This window comes from Lissotriton vulgaris, chromosome 6, assembly GCF_964263255.1.
Source record: "Lissotriton vulgaris chromosome 6, aLisVul1.2, whole genome shotgun sequence".
In the NCBI taxonomy this organism is placed as follows: domain Eukaryota; kingdom Metazoa; phylum Chordata; class Amphibia; order Caudata; family Salamandridae; genus Lissotriton; species Lissotriton vulgaris.
Genome location: NC_141694.1, coordinates 1401843053 through 1401869968, shown reverse-complemented (window position 1 = coordinate 1401869968; position 26916 = coordinate 1401843053). Strand labels below are relative to the sequence as shown.

Below are 26916 nucleotides of genomic sequence, written 5' to 3'. Positions count from 1 at the left end.
GTCCTGTTTGGCTCTTTCCGTGACGGCTCTGGAGCCGTCCTGACGTTGTAAATTAGCAATATGGGCTCTGGCTGCTCTCGCCCTCAGTCTTCCTGCCAGCAGGCGCCCCACCTTATCTCCTCCCTCATAATAATTTTGTTTTAATGCTAGTAGGGAGAGTTCCGCCTTGTTGGTACGCAGGAGTCGAAGCTGTCCCCTAAGGTTCGCTAACGTTCTCCTGGACGCCAGTGAAGGCCGGTCTCTGTCCTGTGCCTCCGCCTGTTTGATCTCACCCGCTAAGTCGGACTCCAGCTTATAGGCTGCCCGTCTCCTCGCTATCGCCAGGGAGGTAATGTGACCCCGTATGGTGGCCTTGAAGGCATCCCATACTACCGGGAACAACGTTTCCGAGTTGTTGTTAATGGCGAAGTACGAGTCTATGGCTTCCTGGATGCTGTTAACATCCTCTGGGTCCCGAAGGACGCTCGGTGGGAGGGACCATCGTCGCTCCCGGGGGGTGTGCGCTAGCGGATCCTGTAGTGTCAATTCCACATGTGCATGGTCCGAGAGCGAGATGTCCGAGATGGCAACCTTCAGCGTGTCTCGGGTCAGGTCAAGAGAGGTAAAGATGTGATCGATACGCGAATAGGTGCGGTGCGAGTGCGAGTAAAAAGTGTAATCGCGGACTCCTGGATTATGGTAAAGCCACGCGTCGACGAGCCCCAGGTCTGTAATTTGCGCCCGTAGCGTGGATGACATTGCGCCCGCGCCGCTAAACTCAGTCTCCCCGCGGTCTATTTCTGGGTCCCACACTAGATTGAAATCCACGCCCAAGATCGTACGCGGTTCGCCGGTCTGGAATTGCTCCCGCAGGAGCGACTGGAGATATTTATCTTGCGACTGGTTGGGTGCATATACATTGTCTAAAGTGAACTGTACCCCTCCCACCTGTACCGCAGCTCGAAGGAAGCGTCCATCGCCACTCTTGTAGGGTTTGGTGGATCCCCGCCTAATGCCCGCTCTGCACAGGATTGCCACCCCCGCCGTTTTAGCGTCCGCCGACGCCCAGAATTGTGTGGGGTATCTGGGGTGTGCCATGCGTCTAGTGTCCCCCCGCACAAGGTGTGTCTCCTGAAGGAAGATGATGTCGGGGGAATGATGGAGAAGGTAGCGCCATACTTGATTCCGCTTATTAGGGGAGTTAAGCCCTTTGACATTGAGCGTTAGGACCTTTAGGGGTGTGGGAACATTTACCGCCATGGCACTAAGGGGGTAGGATCTGCCTCTTCGCCCATCACCCTCCACCCTGTGGGTTGAAGGGGTGCAACCACCCCCCCCATCGCTGTCGCGCAGATACCTGCAGTAGTCTCCAGCCCGCCATACCACACAGAGGAAGAAGAACCCAAGTACAGGGGGAGCGTAGGGGAGAAGTAGGAAATGTAGAGCGAGCAGGAAAATGGAAAGTACATAGAAGATATACAACCACAACAGGCCAACAGGGCCATAGCATATTGTCCCAGGTTCCGGGCATCCGCTACCCGAGGGTTCGGATGGTCTCAGGAATGTCACTTCCTATGGGACAAAGTGGGGGGTGGTCTACTGAGGATATGGGTCTCGGATGTCCCGAGGCCCGTCCACCCCGCTGCCCAGGGCGGATTCGGGGGTAGTTAACTCATGCACCCCGCAAGGGTAGGCGTGCCGTATCAGTCGGTCTGTAGAGGAGCGAGTTCACTCCGTGGCGTCCATTTCGGTCGCGGGTGTGCAGGATTTCAATCAGGAATTGCAGCGGTGTCCTCCTCACAGGTCGCCGACCACCCAGGGCCGGGAGCCGTTCTGCTGCACTTTACGGAGTGGGAGGCTTCGAGGTGTGGCCCTCACGATCGCCCTCGAGGGAGCGGATGTGCTCTATGATGTCCTGCTTGGCCTGAGATGTGGAGCAGTCATCTACCGGGGGGGGTCCGGCGGCGCCGATTTACCGTAGTCCACTCCGGTCGGGCCGGGAGTCTCTCCTGGCGCTTGGGTTGGGAGGGGCTGCGCTCCGGGGATTCAGAGAGACAAAGCAATGTTGCCGCCTCGTTGTAGGAACGGATGACTCTGCGCTTGTCTTCCCAGCGAAAGATGAGGGCAAAGGGATGTCCCCATTGGTAGGGAATGTCGAGGGCCCGTAGCTTCTCAGTCACCGGGCGGAAGACCTTCCGTCTGTGCAGCGTGTTAGGGGCCAGGTCTTGGAAGATTTGGATCTTGTCCCCTCCGTAGCGTAGGTCCGGCTTGTCCCTCGCCGCTTTCAATATGGCCTCTTTCGCCGTGAAGTAGTGCACTCGAGTTATAATGTCCGGGAGGAGACCTGACCTGCCTCCCGCCCCGAACACTCGATGAGCACGATCCAAGAGCGGAGGGGAGGCGTCTTCGTTGCCCCACACCTCGTGGAGGAGTTGGGCCACATAGGCCATGACGTCTGTCCCTTCCTCCCCGAGTGGCACGCCCCGGATACGGAGGTTGTTGCGGCGTCCCCTATTTTCAAGGTCCTCCTGCTTGACCTGGAGCTCGATGTTTTGCTCCTCCAGGTTCGCCACTCGTTGCCATAATTGCTCCAGATCTTCTGTGCGTGTATCAACAGTCTTCTCGAGTCCATCGACCCTGTCTCCCAGCTCTGTCACCTCCTTACGCAGCTCTTTGACACACGAGTGCACTTCCGTTCTCAGGGACCCAATCTCCGACTTCAGGTCCGCCATGAAAGAGGACATGAAGGCCTGGGTCACCGGAGGGGAGGCCGCGGCAGGAGGGGGCACTTCTTCAGGTGATGTTGACGCTCCCGCCTTGCCCCACATGGCAACTACTGATGTGCCCTTGTTCGCCGCTGCTGGGTCCGTCTTGCCCCCCCTGCCGCAAGTCATCGTCGATCCGGAACGCAAGGTTCAGCCACCCGGTGCTTCCCAAGTCGCCGTGGGCGTGATTCCTCCGCGTCGCTGCAGCAATGTGGGGGGATAATCAGTACTCCACCGAAGGCCCTCACCCCTCCCAGGCACCTCCCTGATTGTGGATCTGCGCTGTCCGGCAAGTGAGATTCAGGGCCGGGTCATCAGGAGTCCATAGGGAGTCACCAGTGCGTGAGGGGTCTGTTACTATGGTCAGCCCTGAGGGGGCCACGTGCAAGTCACCCCAGAGTACCAAGGCAGTTGAAGGGGTACTCACGCGACCCTGGCGGCCTCTTCCCCCCCTGCTCCGGAGCAGCCAGTCCGTGGGATTTAGACACCAGCAGACACCAGCAGGCGCAACAGCTCTCCCAGTCCGCCGGCTATGATGTACCCCCTAAGTAGTCGGGCCACACACCGCCTACAGCACTGTCGAGTAGCCCGGTTCAATCCGACCCACCTGCGGGTAGAAAAGTGCTCAGGTCGTCTCCGCAGCCCCCCGGGTAGGGTCATCTGTTCCAAAGTTCGTGCAGAGGCGGGGGGGAGTGATGCAGGTCTAGCGTGGGTCCGCTGGCCAGGACAGCAGGGTTAGGTCACGATGTAGGGCCCAGGCCAGTGTGCACCTCGCCAGGCAGGGCCCTGCCTCTCCCCGCCAGGTCAACTGCGGCAGCAGGCAGGGGCAACTCTCCCACACCCGGATCCACTCAAGCAGGCAGTCGATTCCCACCTGGGCCCCCGACGGTCAGAAGGGTCGGGGATCCGGGGTGAAGGCGCCGAACGAGGAAGGGGAGATGGAGGACAAGGCCCAGGTCTCCCCGCAGGCAACCGATGACGGAGCAGGGACCTGCTGTGTCTCTTAAGTCGGGGCCCGGTCCTCCCAGCCCTGACGGTAGCCTGATTTTGGGGGGGTCTTTTTCCCAGCGCCCGACCCCGCCTCAGCAGTCGGACACCACCCGCCAGGGCCCGTAGTGCCCAGCTAGGCCTCACTGCAGCGCGGGAGGGCAGGCACCCGGGCGGTGGGCTACAGGTAGGGGAGGCAAGATGGCGGACAGTACCTTAAAGGAGCCCAGTCGCGGCTCAAGAGTCCAGGGCACATCCGTCGGCAGGCAGGTGGTGGGCTCTGCGGAGACAGCTCACCAGGTCATCCCTGCTTCTGCTCGTGGTCCCGCAGCAGGGCTTCTCGGGTGTCTCAGCAGCAGGCCAGCTGGGGTCTCGCGTGATGTCCGCAGCCGGGCGCCTGCAACGCCCCCGCCGGGGGTCTTCTCAATGTCGACCGCCTCTTACCCTCCGGTCTCCGGTCCCCCGGCGCACAGTCGGCAGCTGGGAAATCCGCCGCAGGGGACCGCCTATTCCTCCGGCCGCCACGCCAGCTCAAGGAGTTGCTCGCTGGGGAAACGTGTCCGGGCGCCAGCCGCCGGGCTCCGTGGCAAAATGGCGGGAGCACCCCGGCAGGCAAGCGTTAAGGGCTCTAGCTGGCTCCCGCTGGGTCTCTCGCACCGGAGCGATGTTTCCGTTGAGCACCTTGTGTCCAGGGTGCAGTAAGCAAGCGGGGTTCCCCAGAAAGCCCCCTGAATTCCGCTTATGATGGCTAATTGAGGCAGCGGGGCGACGGAGCTTGCTAGAGATGCGCCCGTTCACATCGCCGCCTTGGCCACGCCCCCGACGAGACTTATTTTGAGGCCCCATGTTAATAATGTTACTGCACATTTTCTGCTAATTGATACCTGTGTGATGCCAAATAACCTTTCAGAACGGGGTTCACACTTAAACAGTTAAAACATTTCTTTCCAGGGCACCCAAAGCCCTTAAGAGGCTACTTGGAAAAGAGCGAGAGAGACTCAAGGGGCCCCTTGGAAGATGGGTGTCCTGGGAAATTGCCCACTTTTTCTATGCCTTAAAACGTCTCTGTGTTGGTTGGAAGCAACTGAAAGGAGCTGTTCCCTGGTCTTGGAACTGACCCATTTTCCATCAAAGGGCATACAAATATTCCCTTCTGCAATGTCCCAAATCACCTGGGCTCTCGTAGTTTTTACGCAGAGGATGATTTTTGTAAGTAAGGTTAAAACACCCACTTCCCAATTCAATGTATCAAACCTTCATCTAATAAGTGACCTTTAGCCTCCCGTCCTGGCTCAGTCATGGCCATGTCACATAACTTCAGATTTTGTTTTCTTGAGTATAGCCTTCTTTTTCTCAGCACAGAAGAGTTGCAGCTGATTTGTCTACAGACAAAAAGGCTGGATACAGCCTCCTTCGAGAAGGAATTGTAATCCCCTTGTGGGAGGGCGGGCTTTATAAACAGGCGTGGAGGATTAAATAGTGGTTCAAAAGATGGTGGTTTATTGAAAACAAAAGTTGATGTTATGGGTTTAGTGGATAGTCCCTCTGTTGATTCCTCGTCTGATATCTCCGGTGATGAGCTGGATGGGGAAGTAGGTAGTGGTGTTGTCTTCCCCTTATCCTCTGGACCCTGGCGGTCTCCCCGGAGGCTCATAGGAAAGGGAAGAAATGACAGAAGGAACCGTGAGAATTGTGTCCAAAACTAACTATAGACTACGTTACCCTTCACCACATCGTAGGTGCTTAAATGACCGTGAATAACCGTGAACAAGTGCTAAGACGTAGAAAAACGTTGTGATTCCACTGTAGTTGCAGGTAGGAAGTGGGGGGAGAAAAGAGTTGTTTTTAAGTGCCTAGGACGGGAATCAGGGTGCTCCAATGGTCAAATACAAAATGTTAAAGCACGAGTGGTAACAACAGCCAGTCCAACCAAGCTAGACCCCTCCACTTACTGCAGGTCCCACCCTACTCTCCCTCCCACTTCCCCGCTTCCCAAATCCCTCGAGCCGAGTCACTCACCGGCCCTGCCGCAACTCTCCTCCCGAGTTGCGGCCGCTCTCCAGCCTCCTCCGGACACCACCAGTCCTCGCACCTGCTGTCTTCTTCCACGTCCGGATGTACTGGTGTCTCGGGTCCCACGTCTTTTTTCACGGGTCCCGCGTCTTCTTCCACTGGTCCCGCGTCTTCTTTCACCAGTCCCGCGGCTTCTTCCACTCCGTCCAATCTCGCGCCAACTCTCTCCTCTCCCACCCCTTAAAGGCAGTCTCCTTTCATTGGCTCGTCGTTACTGCTTCCTGGTTCAGACCGGACCACTTCCGGGTGCATCTCGCTGTCGTGTTCCTGGGGAGAAACCGCAGAGGGTGATGGTTGCTGTAGTCGGGTATGAGGATCGTGATGCGTTACCCGCTTTGGCACAGACCCTCCCGGGGTTACTTCGGTAAGGCTCTCCATTACTCCGGGGTCCTTCTCACACCCCTTAAAAAATACTTTTTAGCCATATGGAAGTGCTGTTACAGGTGGTCTTCTGAATATAACTGCTTTTTTTTTTACCTCTGTCCAGCCATTTGCAGGGATCAACTCCAGTATAAAGTGTGTAACTTGGTAAATCCAGAGACCATGCTGTGGTTTACGCAAGGCTTATCCTCTAGAAAATATAGCTCGAAAGACATTACTCATTTACTAATCGAAAGATCATCTAAATAATTTTTTACCATTAACTGAGCTAAGTGCTCCATTTGCCCCATATCTGTATTTGTTGGATGGCAAATCAGCATATGGCGAAAGATATCCTCCTATGGATCGTTTAAACAAATCATCACACACGTGCTACCCGCCTAACTCCCTCAAAGATGTCTATCGCTTTGAGAGAAATCATCATTCATAACATTATAGCACGTACATTTATCTCATTTGTTAACTCCTCCTAGTCTGGGTTTTGAGAATTCCTAAAGCTCCAGATTTCCTGTCCCCTCTGTCTACAGAGTATTCTGTATGCCGTCAGGGACAGCCATCCAATGTGTGCTGCCAAGTATTTTTGTAGTGCCCAAACCTTGTTTCAAAGGTTCCACCAAATTTGTCTCCGTCTGCATTACTATATATATATATTTTTTAGGTTATAGAGTAAAATGTGTTTCGTACGGTCTCATTCAGTAAAGTGTACTAATCAGTTTTACTTGTACAACAAAACAAAATTTGAATTGCACATACTCTCATTTTTATAGTAAATATGACGCGAAACCTCAGTTGCAGTAAACATAAATTAAAATGTATCAAAAAAATTAGGTGACTGGAATACGCATAGCAAGTCAAAAGGATGCAGACTGCAGTGCTCTTGAGGGGTAACCTCCAGATTAGTTTAATTGTAACAGATCCAGCATCAAAATTAAAGTTTGCACAATAGGTAATTTTAATCTCCTGCCATGAGTCATGGTCTTCACAGTGTTAAATATAAAACAACTAGGGGTGAGATGTTGATGTTTTGACCCTGTAGGGACACACTCAACGGGTCTCATTAGGATAAATGTGCCATCTGTCTCAACACCATAAGAATTGGTACTCATGCAATAGGGGGAATTAAATGCAACCTATAATACACGCTGTTATATCTGAAGAATACAGTAGTAAAGTTTGTTTGACGAATAGCGTGAATTGAATGCAACCTATCATTTAGAATATTAAAGGATAGAACATCATTATTTCCTTCAGGCAAGACAAAGTGTCATTTTCTAACGTGTAGGATGGACATTTAAACCATCTTTCACACATTGCTTAGTTATAACGCAGAGCTTTACCCCTGTTCCGCTGCTTTTAAGCTTCTTTCTCTGAGGAGGGCCCACTTGCTGATGCTGATTAAATCAATTCCTCGTCTTCTAATAAATTAGCTTTACTTGTGTGCTTCATTAACACCACATTTATTGTATCCTACATTGATGTTTGAATCTCTTTTTTCCGGAAAATTTCTGAAACCCCTACTTACGTCAATAAAAAGATCAGTTTGCTTCTATGGGGCGCAATGGAGTGGTATAAATGTAATAACACATTTCCTCTCCTTCCTAAAGCTTTAAACTGCCATTTGTGTCTGAATCAGTCATGGGACACTCGTGCAACAAAACACACAATGCATCTGCCAAAATAAAGTTTGGCACAATTCACACCAGATCATGTATCTCTGAAAATTGACTGGTATAAAAACCCAAAATGCAAACACAATATTATAAAATACTCTCGTTTGAGAATGCAGACAACTGGAACTTCCCCTTTATAATCCACACAACCCAAAATGATTGTGTCTGAGAACACCAGACATCTGCGTGAAAAGTTCTGTTTGGTCAAGCAGAGTTCCCTAGTCTCCCCTCTGTATGTGCACCTATTCACAGGTACACACTCAACTGATTTCAAAAGTCATAATGAATATACAAAGTAAGGGTAGCTGCTACTCAACTCTGAATGCTTTTAACCACTGCACTATTACTTCACAAGATGTATTGCTGTGGAGTGGCTTTATAAATAGAGAATCCATTATGTTGCATTCCAGTCTAAGCATCAAATCCACGGTGGTATTTCCTCTGCCATAGAGATTTGATGGAAGAAATGTTAACATGTAATTCCCCATTACATTTAGCATTTGCTACATAATTCTGAATACTTTCTATCATCTCATACCATTGAGGGAACCAAGATTTTTTTACATCAGTTATATGAAGTAGGAATTTGTTGGAATGTTGCTTCAATTGATTTGGCCTCACAGCCCCTCTCCTTTATTTCTCTTTTCCTAGACTAATGTGTCAGATGCCAGTGGCTTATGTAGAATTTGTTCTCTCTCCCTTATCAGAAAGGTAACTTTTGAGTTCTCCATGTCGGAGGTTTGAAAAATCAATGGTCTTTAAAATGAATTATTTTTTTCAGTGGGATTTAAGGTTTTATATATTAAATAGCTTAATCGATGGCCATGTTTGCGTATGGGACTCGCAGTCAATTTTGGATAAGTCAATTATGGTTCGATTAAGTTGGAGGTAGATAACCGGTTGAAACTCTCTCAACTACAAATGCATACAGATAAGTTAAAATATCTGGGGATGTATGTCACCATGTCCTCACATACATGTTGGGAGTTTATCATAACCTCAGTGCTTGAAAGAACGAGCCAAGACCTGTAGAGGAGGTCACTTTTACCATTATCTATGCTAGGTATTATTTCCCTGTACAAGATGATTGCACTTCCTCCGTTATTACACACCCTACAGAATTTTCAGTTCGAAATACTGACCCTTACTTTCCATAGAGTTTGTGCCTCTATCATGGACTTCTCTCTGCTGGCAATCAGCCTAGGGAATCCTTCGTAAAATTCACCTTATACACATATGAGGGAGGCCTGTGTACCATAGACGTTTTGTTCTAATGTTGGCAGCCAAAATTATCGTGACCACCAACTGGCTCTTAGGGGACTAGACGACCCAGCCCATCGTCTCGAGCTGGATCTGTTCGCGAATGGTGGGCACCCACTTCCTCTATGGTTCTAAGGTCTATGCCTCGTTACCCGAGGCTACAAAAACAACTTTATGGGTGTGGCAAAATGTATTGCAACACATTAAAGTGGTACAAATAACCTATAATAAAAACAGAGCTTTGAACTATACTATTTCCAGCTGAAAGGCAATATTTCTCTTTCCATGTGTTCCCATACCTGGCGTGTCACACAGTTTGGTGGTTTCTTTCCCTCCATGTTAAAGAACAGAAGATGTTTCCTCACCCAGGCTAATGTGCTGCATAGCTAAATAAATATAAGGTCCCAAAGGCGAGACCGATTGCATTGCAAATGCTTGTTTTTATAGGTGCCACAAGGGGGGACTACCTGCGAATGCTTTTAAACACCCATTAACTTACAGGTTTCTGTATATTGCATAATTGTTTGCCGCTTGTTTCTCTCCAAGTTTCTGTTTATGGTGGGACTGGCGAAGGAAAATGTACAAAATTAATTACAATGCAGTGGAAAGAGTTTAGCCATTGGGAAAACGTTTTGTCTATGGAAAAATAAAAAACAAGTTTGAAGGGACAGAAGTGGTGCAAGTTCTATCTTTAGATGCATAAATGTGTAGAGGTTTAAGTATGAGTCATTGGTAATCTGTGAATACCACAGATTAACAGGAGTACTCCTGGAATTCATTGAGTATTCTAAAGTCTAAACTGTATGCATATATACAATTTTCGGAATTGAGCCCCTTATTTTTTGTCCTTTCCTTTTGGTAAACCTGGCTACATTCTATTGTAGTACCAGCTCATAGTGTCTTGAAAGCCCAGAAATAGAGTATGTTGTTACCATTTGACCTTCAAGGATGGTGGTTATCTGACTGTGTCAACCCCCTGCGTCTCTCTCCCCTCACTGGTTTTGGGAGTGACTGGGAGCGGCAGTTTGAAGGTCCACGTTACATCGTTACAGAGGACAACAATACAATATATACCCGAGTTCCTGAGAGGCTTTTAAACTATGAAGATGAAATATGACTAACAGACATTCATAATTAGACGATTTATCGTTTTGAGAAATTTTATTAGCACGCTCGCCCTTCATCTAATATTTGGGATGCTGTGATATGAATTCTACATGGGGTATCACTGAAATATGAAACGTGACAACAACCAGAATTAGGGGAGAGACGGAGAGTGTCAGTACTGGTGATCCGGCTGGACTCCAGGATTGGATATGATATATGTATCACTCCATTTTTATGGGATGCTGATACCAATCTTTTGATTTCATTCCCTGGTCATTATAAATTTGGAGCAGATATCTGGATAGGTCCTGAGAAAGGTGGTATTAACATCTTTATCCCACCGAAAAGCGCGTTGACCTTGCGTGGAACCCTTTAGTGTCTAATGTGGTTTTCCTATTGTGGCTGGATTTTCCTGGCCACAATTTATACTCAACTGTGTACAGATATTGAGTGTTTGTGTTGAGTATGAAAGTGGTTGTATGACTGTAGTATGGATGTATTTATGAAATTTGAACCAGGGTTTTGTAGATTTTTGTCCTTAAGAATATTTACACTGTAATGTTATTGTATGAATTTGATAAGAGTATTTGTTTTTGATCTGAATCCTCATTTATGAATATGCATTTATAACCATGGAAAAAATATGAAATGCTTATGTGGAATCTATTTTTAATTTTTTTTTGAAAAAAGAGAAATATATATATATATATGTATGTATATATATATATATATATATATATATATATATATATATATATATATATATATATATAAAAATGTTTTGATAAATAAAAAGAATAATGAGATGATCATATGTGTCACTGTTGTATTCTAATGACAATTTAAAGGAATATAAACAATGTTGAAAGGAAAGTATATATAGGCTATGAGGGAAATATCTTGTATTGAATAGTTTGTAATTCCCCTCTTTTCCCTAGCCTCAAATAATACGAGAGGGGGTCCCCTATTTCTCACTTTAGTCTCCCCTCACTGGATACATGAGTTATATGTCTTTGCTTATATCTTTATGCATCCTCATGTCCTGCGATGTTATGCAACCTTTATTTTCCTTTGTGTATGTAAAGCGCTCTGATACCTACGGGTGTAGGTAGATAAAACTTTATAAATAAATAAATATTTAAAAAAACACTGTAGGCAGGAGACTGGCTTGCGAGTGCCAGCAGAGCCCTGGCTTTTATGGGATGGGGTTTACATAGATCTCTCTAAGCTGGGTCTTTCCACAACTTGGGTATAAACTTTAGCCTCTTAAAGTCCTATTGGGGACTCTCCCACAATTTAACCTGATAGAAGCTAAACTGACCTTGGAACCCGTAGGTGCATGAGGCATTGAAAGAATTTACCATTCCTTCGTAGCCGTACAACTGATCATTTGAACGCTTTGTGTCAAATGGCAGGAAGAGCTGGGTGCCCTGGATGGGAGAGGCCAGGATGGTTCACTGGCAGTCTTAGCCTGTCTCCATCTGATTCAATTCAACTATCTCTACAGGCTCTACTACACGCTTGAGGTGCTTTGGAAAATGGCCATCATATCCGGTTCCAAATGAGCCTGCTACTCGTATTTGAAAGCCACGTTCTTTCACATGGCCTGCGAATACCCAGTGATTTCATATTTCGAGTCTTGTGTAAAACACTCCCTGAAAGCTATATTGGGCAGTTCCTTCCAACTCACACCCAAGTTGGCCTTTCTGGGTCTGCTCAAATTGGGGTAGTGGGAGGGGCAAGGTTCTAGAAGTACCCAACCGGTCTGTGGGTTGGGATGTATGCTTGCCAATAGGGATTTAGTGTACTAAGGGTTCACTCCTGGCACATAGCATGACAGTACCCTCATTTGGATCCACTTAGGAAACAGTGGCACCTAGGTGCTGCTGGCTGGAATTGGTATGTTCTTATAAGTAAGGGCAGTGGGGTATGTTTTGCGTAACTGTTACTGTTTAAAAAAAAAAAAAAGTTTAGAAAAAATTATCAATGTCAATGTGCCAGTCCTCAATCGGTGAAAACTGACCTCTATCTAAATCCTCTATCCAGATCCCACTTGAAGTATGTGAAACTTAAAAACTCTTTGAAAGAAATATGTGAATGGGAAAAGAGAGCTCACCGGCGAAATCGGGAGATATTGCAGGATTTTGATCGCATTGAAGCTCATATTATGACTTTGACAACAAACACTGATAAACTCCAGCAGATGAAGGTAAGTCAAAGACACACACTTGCTATCAGACTTTACAGAGAACATGGTTGATATTTGCTTCTTTATTATTCTTTGCATTGATTTTATATTAACACAATACTGTTCTTTTCTTTCAACTCTTTGCATGGATTATCAGTAGCTTATATTTAGTTCAAAGCAACATAACAATGCCTTTCTTCCCACTCTCCTAGTTCCTGTAGAGGACCTTCTCGGTTTTCGTTCTCAGACGTTTTTATTGTTTTTTAAAAACAAAGCCATTATAAAAAAATCCACATTACACTTCTCTCCTTAACAAATCAAGGAACCTCATTCCCTGACCTCTGGAAGCCATTCCTGTCAATGCTCTCATCTGAATTCCGCAAACTCACATACCCCAAGTATCTACGACTCCTAAGACTCACAGACCTCCCATCAGTGGCACCTTGAGAGAGAATGCTGGCCAACAACGACTCAATAGTTGAACAAGAGAGGGAGGGAGGAAAGGGTAAGGGGAAAGGCCAATTGGGGGGATGAGGCAGTTACGGGGTGTTTAGTTTTGACAATGTCATATGCTTCCTTACGACGGTACGGTTTTTTGTTTTGTATTAGCCTCCTTGTGTGATTTTCCTATTGTAAAAACCAATAAAGAAATGTAAACCTAAAAAGTGGCCAATAACCACTGCAATTACCTCTCTACGCTATCATCCTCAAAAAGATCATCATTTAGACGTCCGTGTCTAGGAGGAGGGGAGAGGTCGTCCTGGTTAGGGTCCCTAGATATTCATGCATTGGTCGATATTATTATTGGCTCTATTTTCATATGAAACAGACGTTTACCGACTATTATGTAGTCGATTCTGGAAAAAGAGTGATTTGGGAACGAGTAGAATGTGTAATTAATGCCTGAGGGGTTATATAGCTGTCATATGTGATATAAATTATTACTGTTGCAGCAAATTCTCATTTTTTTTATGTCAGTTATTGTCCATAAACTTATATGGAGATACTCTTTTGAGATTACCATCTATTGGAAGTTCAAGTCTCCTCCCAATATTACCTCAAGGTTGTCATGTAGGCCTTTTAGTTGCTTATCCAGGTCCTTCCCAAATTTAGCTGCATTGTCATTGGGAAGATAGATATTGATATAGAATTCTAAGTCTCCGTTCCGTACTCTAGATATAAGCCTTTTGTCATGTTGGTCATGTGTGTGGGATGTCATAGCAATGTCGGATATTTTAGATATACAGGGGAGAACCCCATTCTTTTTCTGTATTGACAGAGAGATGGTAATCTCCGCAATCCACATACTTTAAAGGTTTGCAGCATATATGTACTTCAAAGGTGTCCTCAGTAATAAAATATCTTCCTTCAGCTTATTACAGTCCGAGCTCATTCTGCGTTCAACCAGGTGATTGAGGCCACTGGTATTTAATGAGTTCAGACATTATGTTAATGTGTATTGTGGTCGTAGAGTAGAGTAGAGTGGAGTAGACATCTGAGGTAGATATAGGTATAGAGAACCCCCATGATCGGCTTTGTGAGTACGGATTAAGGTAGGTGTATTGCGGTATGGAAAACAAGTGCCTAAGTTTAGTTGTTTTGGTAGTCTCTGTTGAATGACCGACGTAGAGTTGTTGTGTGGTGGTCCTGTCAAGTAGCATAAGAGAAGAGTGGGAGAGGAATAGAAGAATAGAGATAGGAGCAAAATAGAGCCAAAATACCAACTCATTATCAAAAGAAAAACCCTGAACAATACCCACCCTCCACCCCTTCCCTGAAATGTGACTTGGATGCATTTTCCCACCCTATATCTAAGTGGGACTCAAAGGACCACAAGCAGGCCTATCCAAGGCCAATTAAGGAAAGGGGGAAAGAAAAAATGAAACAACCTCCTTCTGATACTCTGAACAAAATAAACAACTATGGCCAGATACAGTGAAGCACATCAATATTATAACATATGACCACATAGGGTAACAGTGATAACAGCGTTTGTTAACGAGAAAAATGAGAATCTAGTCTTGAACGGTTTGGATAGACTTGTGCATGGTAAAATTGTATAGTGATGTGTGAGCCTGCTAAATAATATGCCCTACTCAGTTATACATTTGGACCATTGGCAACAGTAAGTCAACAATAAACAAACATACAGTGAATATAACATTCTATGACCCATTGTATTGTAGTGACCTAGTATGCGCATGGGTAAGGCGAGCAGATATTTAGTATACATTCCAGTAATAATAGCATCATTTTGGATGAAGACCATGTAGTTCACAGTAACAAGGAAGCAAAAGCCTTAAACAATGAAAGAGGGCAACCAAAATAGAGATAGGAACATCAGAACGTGCTTGCTCAGGTTATCATGTTACCATATCCGAAGTAATTGAAGAGTCCGGGAATGATTGGAGATCAGTAGGTTCCATGAAGATTATTGTTTTCCTCTTAACAACATTACAAAACTTAACGGGTCCCGCAAATGCAAAGGGGATAGCATGGTCCCTCAATGCTTGACGAAGTGCTAGAAAGCCTTTCCTGGTGGATTACGTTTCCTTGGTCTAGTCCTAGGTGATGTTTATTCTGGAGCCATTCCACTGTATGTGATGAACTTTCCTCATGTCAGCTCGGGTCGCTTTAGTGTGATTGTATCGTAGAGGTCTGAATATCATTGTACTGGCCTTGAAAGCCGGGTTGGCAGGGTTGTTCCATGGTTTGCCCACTGGGACTCTGTGAGCCCTCTGAATTTGAATTCCATATCAAGCAAGATCCCAAGGGTACATGGTATCTCGGCTTCAAAAAATTCAGTACAAGAATTTGCGTCTCCTTCCACGTTTTCAGGGTGGCCAAAAATTTGCAGATTGCCTCTACGATTACTGCAAGCATTTTGATCTTGTTGGCTGTCACCTCTGCACGTTTTTTCCCTGAAGTTGATGAATCCTCCAGCGCACTAATCCTGTATTCCACCTCATCTATTCTCCCCGATAAGCCCTTAAAGTTGCTGTTTAGCGCTTGTATGTCTTGGTGCATGGCATCAGTATTGGTTTTGGTATCCTGAGCTAGACCATGTAGGGCCCCAAGTCTTTGCAGGATATTGTTCAACCTTGCCCCTGAATCTGTTCTCGATTTTACCGGTGAGTCCAGTAAAGGTGATTCTGCTTTGGCCCTTTTTAGTGTTGATTTGGGATATTTGTTGTATCGGCTGCCTTTAGCCTCCTTGCCCCTATGGTCTGCCATTGTAGGAGCTAGTGGGGTTGTGGGCAGTGGATATGGTACAGTGGAACAGACTTTAGAAGAAAAATAATGCGTTAGATTTGAGTTACCGTATAATGAATGAAACCCTAGCTTGCCGCTGTAGCAGATGTTGACAGGGGAACAGGTTATATTTATTTGCACCAGGAGGCTGGCAATCGGTGCTGAAGAGGATAGAGTAATTTTGTAAGGCTGCAGACAGTGATGGTGGACGAGCACGGGCCTCATTGGTAATGGTGATGTTCATCCAGGGCTTTTGAGCTCAAGCTAGAGGGATGTTGTGCGTAAAGGTGGCTGAATGCATGGTGACGGCAACGGCAACGGCAACAAGCCCTGGTGAGTGTGAGTCTTCGCCACTTCAATCCGCAGTCTAATATTAGTCTTGTGCCAGGGAAGTGGCACCCTAGGATGAGCAACAGAGGCTATAGTCGCTCAAGACCAATTGGGTCAAAGTAGAAATTCGCCGTAAGGTAGGTCGCATGGACTTGCGATGTAGTCAGCTGCTATTGGCGGTGCATGAGCGCGATTCCTAACTGCAGATTATCATGGGATCTAATCAACTCTGTGGCTGGGAGGTGGTGCGCATAGCAGGTATGGACTGGGATCGGTGCTGGCAGGCCACGTGGCATGTCTGGGAGCACAGGTGCATTAAAATTTAAAAAACATAACCCTGCAGGGTAATTTGAGCAAGTAAGAGGCCTCGACAAGTCCTACTGCTGTACTGGATGCTGCTCCCTCCCTGTGATCGTACCTTTTACTGTGGAGCCGATGCTGGCACCCATGTAATCTGTAAAAATCCTCAGAATCCTGGAGGCATGTCCGCTTGCAGGCACATATTCCTAATACGTGTGCTGTCCAGGGCACGGCGGGTGCTCAATGAGTAAAAAAAGATGCTCCGGGCCCCCGATTAAGAGGCTCAGAAGTGGAGCAGTTGACTCAGCTTCCATTTCACTCGGTCTCAGACCATGGCCCCCCCTTCTGGCTTCTTGGTTTTAAGAGGTAACTAGTATGTTCCTCCTTACATTATAAAAACCCTGTCCTTCAGATGGTTGGCTTGTTTTTGTGATTGTAAGGACATGTTCTCCTCTCTTTCAGACAGCTACCAATGGCGAAAGTCATACGTAAACTGTATGCGCAACAGGTGATAGGAGTGTGTATTAGAGTATGAAGATGCACAGCCCTCTGTGCCAATACCTTTCTCTTGTATCAGGGGTCCCTATACTACAGTGTGGACAAGGACAGCTCATTTCACTGTTGCATGACAAGTCACCATAGCTGCATAACAAATTAAAATTGCCTTCTCCATTACCAAGTGTCTGTATAATAAAAGGTGTGCCCACAACCATAGAGATACATATACATGCAGCAGCATATTTGCAGTCCCTGAAGATGGAACTGATTAGTTATGGTGAATATTTCAATACTATAATGAAATTCTAAAATATTGAATACTAAGCAAAAAAAATCAAAAGTAACTTTAAACTTTATTACTACAAAACAATTTTATAACAATACAAAACTACAAAAACTATATAAAACTATATGACCAACTATTAAGCAAACAACTATACAACCAATGTCTCCCCCTCTTTTTACTTTTTTTTAACCTACTGGATTTTGATTAAGGCTCCAGGCTTTATGGTATTTTTTTTGCCATTACCATCTATATGTATTCATATTTATTTTTTGCTAATTTTATCTGTATTTATCCATATTTATTTTGGGTTTTGTGGAAAAATAAGCTGAAAATTGTATATTTTCATATTTATTTAACAGATAAATATGCACTCATGCTTGAATGTATGCCAGGTTTCATTGCTGTGAAAACCTGTAGAAGACAAATCAGTGCACTTATATGAAGATATGTAAATTTCAGTATCAACCTTGTGCACATCTTCTGCTGTTAAAGCCTCTTTACTAAAATCCCTTTATTTTTTAAACCCCCTTATCTATCAATCCACTCATCTATTAGCCTGGCAGTCATGGCAGACAGTATTTAGAATTACTCAAAAAGCAACCCAATTTCCATTTTTATCCACATTTTAAAATAAATACAGGCAAGAAAATGATTGTTTTCTGTCTGTATTTATCTGTAAAAATCTGTAGAAACGGAAAACGGGGAGCCTTAATTTTGATTCATGAAGCACTTCTTGTTCAGTCTTTTATCCACCTGAGCCTCCCAAAGAATGTTCAGTTTCAAGAATATATTAGCAGTCTAATTGGCAAGAAAGTTTCAGCAAAGCACCATATCCGTAAATTTCAGTTCACAAAGCTTAGCTCGTGCTGAGTGAGCTTGTGCTGCTGAACTGCACAACTGTTCAGTCACTGACACATCCTTCCAATTTGAAAACAATGTGCTTCAAGAGGTAGTTCTTGCTGAACAGCACAATAATCCTCCTTTTGTTAACAAGGCTCCTTTTTGCTGCTTATGTAAGCAGATAATTATATTCTCAAAAAGAGGTTTCCATTTTCCTCCTAGAAAAAGACAAAATAACCAAAAATATAAAAGTTACATAGTGGTCAAGAATTGGTAACAGTGATACATCAGTACATATTCTAAACCATTCAACATTTTTCATTCAACATTTTTCATCCACTATCACATATTTACATCTAATGCACCGGTAATTTTGTTACTCCTTTCTCCTGAAAAATACCACACCCTCAACCAGTCTAATTTCATATTTTTGCAAATAAATTATAACATGCCATGAGCTCTGCTTCCATAGCAGTTCTAAAGTAGCACACTCATCTTGACACACCTTCGCTGACACTCACCACAGTGTTCACTCTAGAAATAGCAAATTTACCTCTCAGACATTTTGTAGTGCCAAGATAGACATACCATGAGGTTCATAAGAACAGTATAGCTTGCATCATTAAAATCTTTGTTTTATAATTTAAGAAACAGTACTTACTTTACTGACCAATACAGTGGAAAAACTTAATTTTTCACCACAATCTGCAAACCTTGCTCACATCTCTCTAATTGTAATGTGTACCTCTCAAAAGATATATTAACACATTTGCACCTTCGCAAACTCCTTTTCCCTCTGTAAACATAGTGTTGGAAACGTGTACCAACATTAGTACAGTTACTGACACTTTGCAACGCAGTTTATAAAATATATTATTAAATACCTGAACTTGGAGTTCTTTCTGAAATACAGATAAACATAGCAGTCTCTTTCAGCTCCACATAAATTCACTTCTACTGAGTACAACTCAAACAGGCTTCCTTCTCCTCCAAGGCCTCAAGGACAAGCTGAGACATATATGGTTCTCGACCCAATCACATCACAGCTTTTCTTCAACCATGTAATCAGAATGATAACTATTAGTTGAGCCTTGGCCCTTTGTTTTTTGACTTCTCCCCATACGATCTCGCAAGACTCTCGCGGGATCGTAAAATACCCCGTTGCAGGCCTAGTACATTTCCATGCGAATCTCGCAAGAGGATTGCATGATCGCAAACATCTTGTGGCAGGATTTATTTCCCATGCGAGTCTCCCAGGATGCTCACAAGTTTGAACGAACCCCATAAAAAATAACCATTTTATCGTCACAGTACTTGTCTCTTACACACTTTCTCTCAAAAACACAATCACCACAATATGCATTCCTACTAATGGAGTATATTGAGAACTCATCTACTCATTTTTACTATTCACAATCCAACAAGATTGTAAAAATTAATTAAAACAATATCCATTTATTTTCTTCAAAGTAGTTATCAGTTAACCCTTGGACACCTCCTTTCTAAACTTTGTCAAATGGGGCCTACGTTCTTAGCAAACCATAAAATGCTCTGTTTATGGAAAATCAGTCCTATATATATATCCTAGTGGCTAAATCAATAAGAGGGGGCAATAGGGAGAAGAAATTGCGACAACTGGAGAGCCAATACATTTTACAACTTGATACCAAAATGCCAAACTGTCTGAACACTGGAGCGGATTTGTACAACTTCTTATAAAATATGATTCAATGTTTATGCTGCTAATTTCTTAATCATGAAAATAATATTATGGATGAATGTTTTAGTCATGTATGAATGACTTGTATTGGAATTTTAGCTTTACTTTTACTGGATTTTTACTGGTTTTACTGGATTTCTGGTTTTACTGGTTTTTATTCGGTGTCTGTGGAGTGAAGGGTTCCGGTAATTGTTGTTTCCGCATGATTTTAACATTTAGTGTGATTATTTTTTTTAATTACTGTATGGTCCTGCAATATTTACCAATGTATGTTTTCGTAGAAGAGTATTTTAGATTCATCTTTGAACTGTAGTTGCACATATTTATGATATACTGAATGTGTTTAGTTTATTCACTGTCTTAGATCATATACTGCAATGGCACTTTATGATCAGATGAGTTCTGGCTTTATGATACAATTCTGCATTAAGCACTTTATACCGCAATGATTATAAGAAGTATTGGCGTCCTTACCACATGCTTCATGATTTTATTTATTTTTCAGAAAATTGACAAGCTACTCATGTATTTAATAGTAGAGTTGCATTTATTTTATGTTATTTGGTTGATATGCACCCTTTTTCCTGTAAGTAATTTTCTGTCACATATTTATAAGCACTTTGCTCGTTCGACAGACTTAGCATTTTTAGTGATGATTGTATCATGATATTATAGCATTGTGGTGATATTTGTACTTTTATGCTATCGGACACTAGCCCAGTATTGCTAGTATGTATTTAATCATGAATTTTCTCCTTGGTCAAGGAATATAACCAGGCTTTTAAAAACATGAAATATTTGAATGATCATCAATTAGATGAATTAGAATTCCGAAATGTTGTTTGTTTAAATGATTTTTACCCTAAAATATCACTTTGCGATAGTAGTCTGTTGTTTAACTCCATGACTATGATGAGAGGAGCATATTTCAAGTGCCATAGTATTTAATCATGTTTTTGGTCTCTACATGTCATGTTATCAAGACCAGGGTTCCCGGTCTAAATGCGTCATGCTGTTGGTGGAAGAATAAAAGCACTGAAGAAAATACTGTGTGGTGGTCCATTCCTGGTCGTGCTTTCTAAGAAACGCCTTGTTATCAGGACTGTGATGTAGATAAATAAATATTCACTGAAAAAAACATAGGTTTCACACACGTTATAGTTAGGAATTAGCATTTAAAAAACCTTGTAAATTCACTGAAAAAACCAAAGGTTTCACACACGTTATATTATAGTTAGGAATTAGCATTAAAAAAACCTTGCAAATTCACTGAAAAAACCATAGGTTTCACACATGTTATAGTTTACTGGACATTTCACATATACAAAACCATAGAAATTCCCCCGTTATAGTTAGTTCAGCTAACTATAACTTGCGCACCCGCAATGCACTGCTGATGATGTCACATATTACATCACTCATGACATGGTCAGTGACATCACTCATGACAACACTGACATCTCAAATGACATCACTGATGACATCACTGATGACATCGTCCTTGTGGCAGATCTCCTCTCACCGTAATATAATCTTTGATACACACATTCAAAAATAGAAACTAAAATTTTCAAAAAAAGGAGATACCAATACCAGTTACAACAACCTATTCAGTAATTCCAACATCTACAGGTTTCTGTAACTTAAATTGTGCCACCCAACATTGCCCAGCTGTGATGCTTTCAAGTCCTACTCCCCTGATGAAGTGAGAACGAAACGCGTCGGGATGGACCTCGATTTCAAGTGGACTGCCTCATGGTTTTTGCTGCTGTTTCTTTGAAATAAACCAAGTGCGGCAGATTTTTACCAGTGGTGCCGTTATCTTCTTCAGCAGGCAACTGGGATTTTTGGAAATATATATATATATATATATATATATATATATATATATATATATATATATATATATATATATATATATATATATATATATATATATATATATATATATATATATATATATATATATCTATATCTCCAACCACAAAAGTCCGGTTGTTCCTGGCGCACAATTGGTTGCGATCCTGCGTGGGTGCCGGTCACCCTCAATTTGAATCAACAAAAATTTCCCTCTCCAAAAGGAAATAACGCAGGATACCTCTGGATGCTTGCAAAGATATGGCCTGGATATCCGTCACCCCCTCCCAACACAATCCCCAAGAATGGGAAGACGAAGACAGTTCTTGAGCTTTTGAAAAGGCGGGAGGGAGTTACCCTCCCGGCCGTATTTATTAAAATATGAAACAAAATCAAAACGTTAAAATAACAGTTTCATATCATGTACAATTTCATTTATACATTTCGATGTTTATTGGCTAACCTTAACATGTCTCTAATACAAAGGTTCTCCTAGCCGATTCTAAAACATCCTGTAAATGCATTTCTCAAAATTCAAATTGTACATCCTAACATTACGGGCCAACGGCAAGGTCGTAACCGGTGTCAGATCCCTAATACCAGACTCCCCCCTTACTTGTAAGGGGCGGGCGCACAGAGGACTGTACCTCTGTGCCAACTTCCAATTTCCCTTGTCTTAACGGGGGCCCATACTTACTCGACTCCATCTTGGTGGTCGTCCGAGGACTCGTGTGAGGTGTCTAGAAGGTAGCGTAGACCCCCCTCCCACCCCACACTGCTTACCACATCCGCCGTTGCGGATATCCTGGCCCCGGGAAATTCCAAGGAGGGGACCCGTAGCCCCTCCTCCCCAGAGAGGGGTCTTGACCGCCTTCCCTTTCGGCGGTCCCATCCTTAGAAGAGTACCGCCTCCCCGTGTGAGGGGCCAATGGCCGCCTCCCCCCGGGCGCTCCCATCCATAATGGGTGGCGCCCCCACCTCTAGGGATCTTCCAATTACTGCTCACCGATCATGACCTTACCGCCCGACCAAAAATAAATACGACATTGTTTAATCTAATGAGAACGACATATAAAGTTATACCAGCATTTCAAGTATAAACTTTTATCACTACAATACACTACATTTATCACAACTGCGATCCTCGCCTGAGTTCATGCTAAAAAGCAACCATTTATTGCATATCAAAAACATCAAACTTTATTAAAACGACCTGAAAAAGAGACATCACACTTTGTTAGAAACCACCTGAAAAGAGATCATATCGTCATAACTCGACTTTATTGCAATACCCAACGCTGTCATCAGGGGCTGGTGGGTGGGTCAAAAATGGCTCTTGTTCCGTCAAGGGCTCACGTGCAACGAGGAGGTGCAGCTTCCAAGCACGGGAACAAGAGGATGCTTCCTTGGATTGCTGCTCCATTTATTCTTCTCCGGGAGGGCGTGGACCCTCCTCCGACCGCCTACAGGGCGTGGCCAACGGTGTAGGTGTCTAGGACAACCCCTCTTGGGCGGGAAAAGGCGCGCCCCGGCTACGCCGCTTCGGGCATACCAGCCGTGACACGCCCCCCACCCAAAATGGCTTCCCGGGGGGATCGGGGCACCCGACCATACGTTCGGGGGGACCGAGTGGTCGCCCCTTTCCATATGGCCTGGATACCCGTCACCCCTTCCCAACACAATCCCCAAGAATGGGAAGACGGATACAGTTCTTGAGCTTTTGGAAGGCGGGAGGGAGTTACCCTCCCGGCCGTATTTATTAAAATATGAAACAAAATCAAAACGTTAAAATAACAGTTTCATATCATGTACAATTTCATTTATACATTTCGATGTTTATTGGCTAACCTTAACATGTCTCTAATACAAAGGTTCTCCTAGCCGATTCTAAAACATCCTGTAAATGCATTTCTCAAAATTCAAATTGTACATCCTAACATTACGGGCCAACGGCAAGGTCGTAACCGGTGTCAGATCCCTAATACCAGACTCCCCCCTTACTTGTAAGGGGCGGGCGCACAGAGGACTGTACCTCTGTGCCCACTTCCAATTTCCCTTGTCTTAACGGGGGCCCATACTTACTCGACGCCATCTTGGTGGTCGTCCGAGGACTCGTGTGAGGTGTCTAGAAGGTAGCGTAGACCCCCCTCCCGCCCCACACTGCTTACCACATCCGCCGTCGCGGATATCCTGGCCCCGGGAAATTCCAAGGAGGGGACCCGTAGCCCCTCCTCCCCAGGGAGGGGTCTTGACCGCCTTCCCTTTCGGCGGTCCCATCCTTAGAAGAGTACCGCCTCCCCGTGTGAGGGGCCAATGGCCGCCTCCCCCCGGGCGCTCCCATCCATAATGGGTGGCGCCCCCACCTCTAGGGATCTTCCAATTACTGCTCACCGATCATGACCTTACCACCACAGGCCGGATAGTTGACCGGCTATCTGGACCCCCCACAAAGCTCCTACTTAAAGGTCATGGTTACGTAAACCCTTTAACCAGGCTAAGAAGTCTCCTATGAGTAAGACATTTCCCTCCCGGGACAAATGGACCCCATCCGCCAAATACATATGGTCCCCCCGGATACACCCGTGTGAAATACACTGCAAATTACCTGTACGAAACAACCTACTCAACTTGTTATTCACCTTCTTTACCGACTGGTTCAAGGCTGGCACAGAGAGGGCCCCCCGCCACACTTTCCGAGGAATCATGTGTGACCATGCAATTGTACAGCCCGGGACCTCTCTTGCCAACCAACTTACTGAGGACAAAATTAACTCAAGAAGCACTCGTCGACCAATGGTCACCAAATCATTGCCCCCAAGATGTACTATGATTACAGATGGCGGTGACCTCGTCCGCCCTAACAGTCCCTCAATAAAACTTTGAAACTGGTCAATACAGAGTCCGCCCCTTCCGTGGAAGGTCACCCTGTACCCGTATTCCCCAGCCACGTGAATCATGTCACCTGCTTTGAATACGTCCGCGGCGCGCCTCACGTATGAGTGGCCAACGACCCACACCACTCTTTCCTCAGCCGGTGATCTTTGACCGCTGGTCCCCAGGTGTCGGGTCAACTGCACAGTCCGCCCCGCAAAGCCTGCTCGCAAAACTGTAAACCAAACAGAAACAAGAAGCGTGAGTGCATGACATTAGCTTCACAACATGTGCAAACGCACATACCTTTTATAACAATTCGAGGACCAACGCCCCAACTGTTTCACTTTTTCAACACTCAGACCCCCGGCTGTAGCCTCTGTAGCAGCCCCTATCCGGAAGGAATGGGTCCCAAAATCGCTCGGGTTCAAGCCCGCTGCCGCGATTGCCATTGTTAACACCCGCTGAAACTGAAACTTGGTCAGTGGGGTGGCGTCGGTGTGCCTCAGCAAGCTTCCCCCCCATGATGCCGCCCTCTGCGCTAAATACTCCTCAACGCATTTTACCGTGCACATGGGGGATCCCGGAATCCGCTGGACTACCACACTGTCCCCGATCGCACCCTGATCGGTCTTGCACCTGGCTATTGCGATCACCATCGTGTTGCCCTTAATCTGAATGTGTTCTCGACACAAACCTCCCCCCGTATCCTGCTTGTTCTTTGCTACCAGTTCGCTTACCCGCATAGCCCCATGAAATGCTAATGCAAAAGCGGCCCGGAACAGCACCGTCTCTGAGTGAGATGAACAAGTCGCAGGAAGTACGGACATTAACAGGGACAACCTTTCTAAACCTATCGGGTGTCTCTCATCCACTCTACGACCCTCAAGGCGTTGCCACCCCCGTAGTGCCTTCTGTACAATAAAGGACGATGTGGGGTCCGGGATGCCATGAGCCCGCGCCATAAAAGAAATGGCGGCCCGGTGCCTATTGGCCGTAGCCACTGACCTGCCTGCCTGATGTAAGGATACCAGAAATTTCAGGACATACTCCTCCTGCCCCCAATACTCCCCTCTAGCTGAACCCAAAAAGGACCAATAGGAACGGAACGCCCCTTCATACGCCTTCCTTGTTCTGGGTGCTAGACTCTCTCCCACGAGGTTTTGTAATCCGGGGCACCGAGAGACCAGAGAGCTTCGGGAAATGGTGCCGCCACCGAATCCGCTGAGGGCAGAAAACCCCGGAAGGCCTGCATATGGGAACGAGAGAGTGCATCAGCTGCCTGGTTTAATACCCCTGGCACGTGTCTTGCCCTAAAGTGGACGTTCAGTCTCATACATAGCAGGACTATTTCCTTCAGCAATCTCAAAATCCATTTGCAGCGTGCTGCCTGATTATTGATGCACTCAACCACGGTCATATTATCAGACCAGAACACCACAGAGCGATCACGAAACCCCTCTGGCCAAGTTTTCAAGGCTACCAGAATGGGGAACAACTCCAGGAACCCAATGTTGCCAGTGAGTCCATTATCATGCCACCACCCAGGCCAGGTTCGTGCCGACCAGCGATTGCCCAATATGGCGCCAAAACCTACACTCCCAGCCGAGTCGGTCCACAACCCCAGTTCTTCTGAGGAAACTGGTGAATCAGTCCATACGACACGACCGTTGAAATCCGCCAGAAATGCCAGCCATATGCGCATATCCTGGCGAACCTCTGCTGACAGTCTTGTGCGGTGATGCCCTTCTTTGAGGCCCACCATGGCTTGTGAGATAGAACGGGAAAAGGGGCGAGCCATCGGGATTACTCTCAGGGCAAAATTCAGCTGCCCCACGGCCCGTTGCAACTGATGAAGAGTTACCTTTCTCTCGTCGAGACATACTTCGAGCGAGGCCCTGAATTTGCTCACCTTCTCTCTGGGCAAGCGGAAGCACCCCTCTACAGAATCGAGCTCAATTCCCAGAAACTCGAGTGTCGTAGAGGGCCCTACCGTTTTACCTGGTGCCAGTGGCACGCCAAAGTCTTTCATAAGATTACAGAATTCCCTCAAGGCCCGTGCACATTCCGTGTCCCCGGCTGCCCCCAGAAACAGAAAATCATCGAGATAATGCATAACATTTGTGAAGCTCGTGGCTCTTGTGAACGCCCATTGCAAAAAACTACTGAATTTCTCAAAATACGCACAAGAGATGGAGCAACCCATTGGCATACATTTATCCACGTAATAACGTCCCTGAAACATAAAACCAAGTAGACGGTCATCATCTGGGTGTACCGGGAGCAACCGGAACGCTGACTCGATATCTGATTTAGCCATCAGCGCCCCGGGCCCCAAGCGATTCAAAATGGCGACGGCCCCATCAAAGGACGCGTACCGCACCGAACAAACTCCCGGGTCAATCGCATCGTTCACCGAAAGACCCCTGGGAGCTGACAAGTTGTGTATTAACCTGAACTCCCCCGGGTCCTTTTTTTGGGACCACTCCCAAAGGTGAGCAAACAAAATCGGCAACTGGTGGCTTGTCGTACGGTCCAGCAACCCGACCTCG

At 45.5% G+C, this 26916-nt stretch overlaps 1 protein-coding gene across 3 annotated transcripts in view; it reads left to right on the top strand.

Moving 5' to 3' along the window:
* Nucleotides 1-26916, top strand: part of KIZ (kizuna centrosomal protein) — an 880037-nt gene that overhangs the window by 59565 nt on the left and 793556 nt on the right. For all 3 annotated transcript variants that reach the window (XM_086927508.1, XM_086927510.1, XM_086927509.1), the window contains exon 3: nt 12269-12431. In XM_086927508.1, the coding sequence (XP_086783634.1) occupies nt 12269-12431 (163 nt within the window). The remainder of the gene's footprint in view (nt 1-12268; nt 12432-26916) is intronic.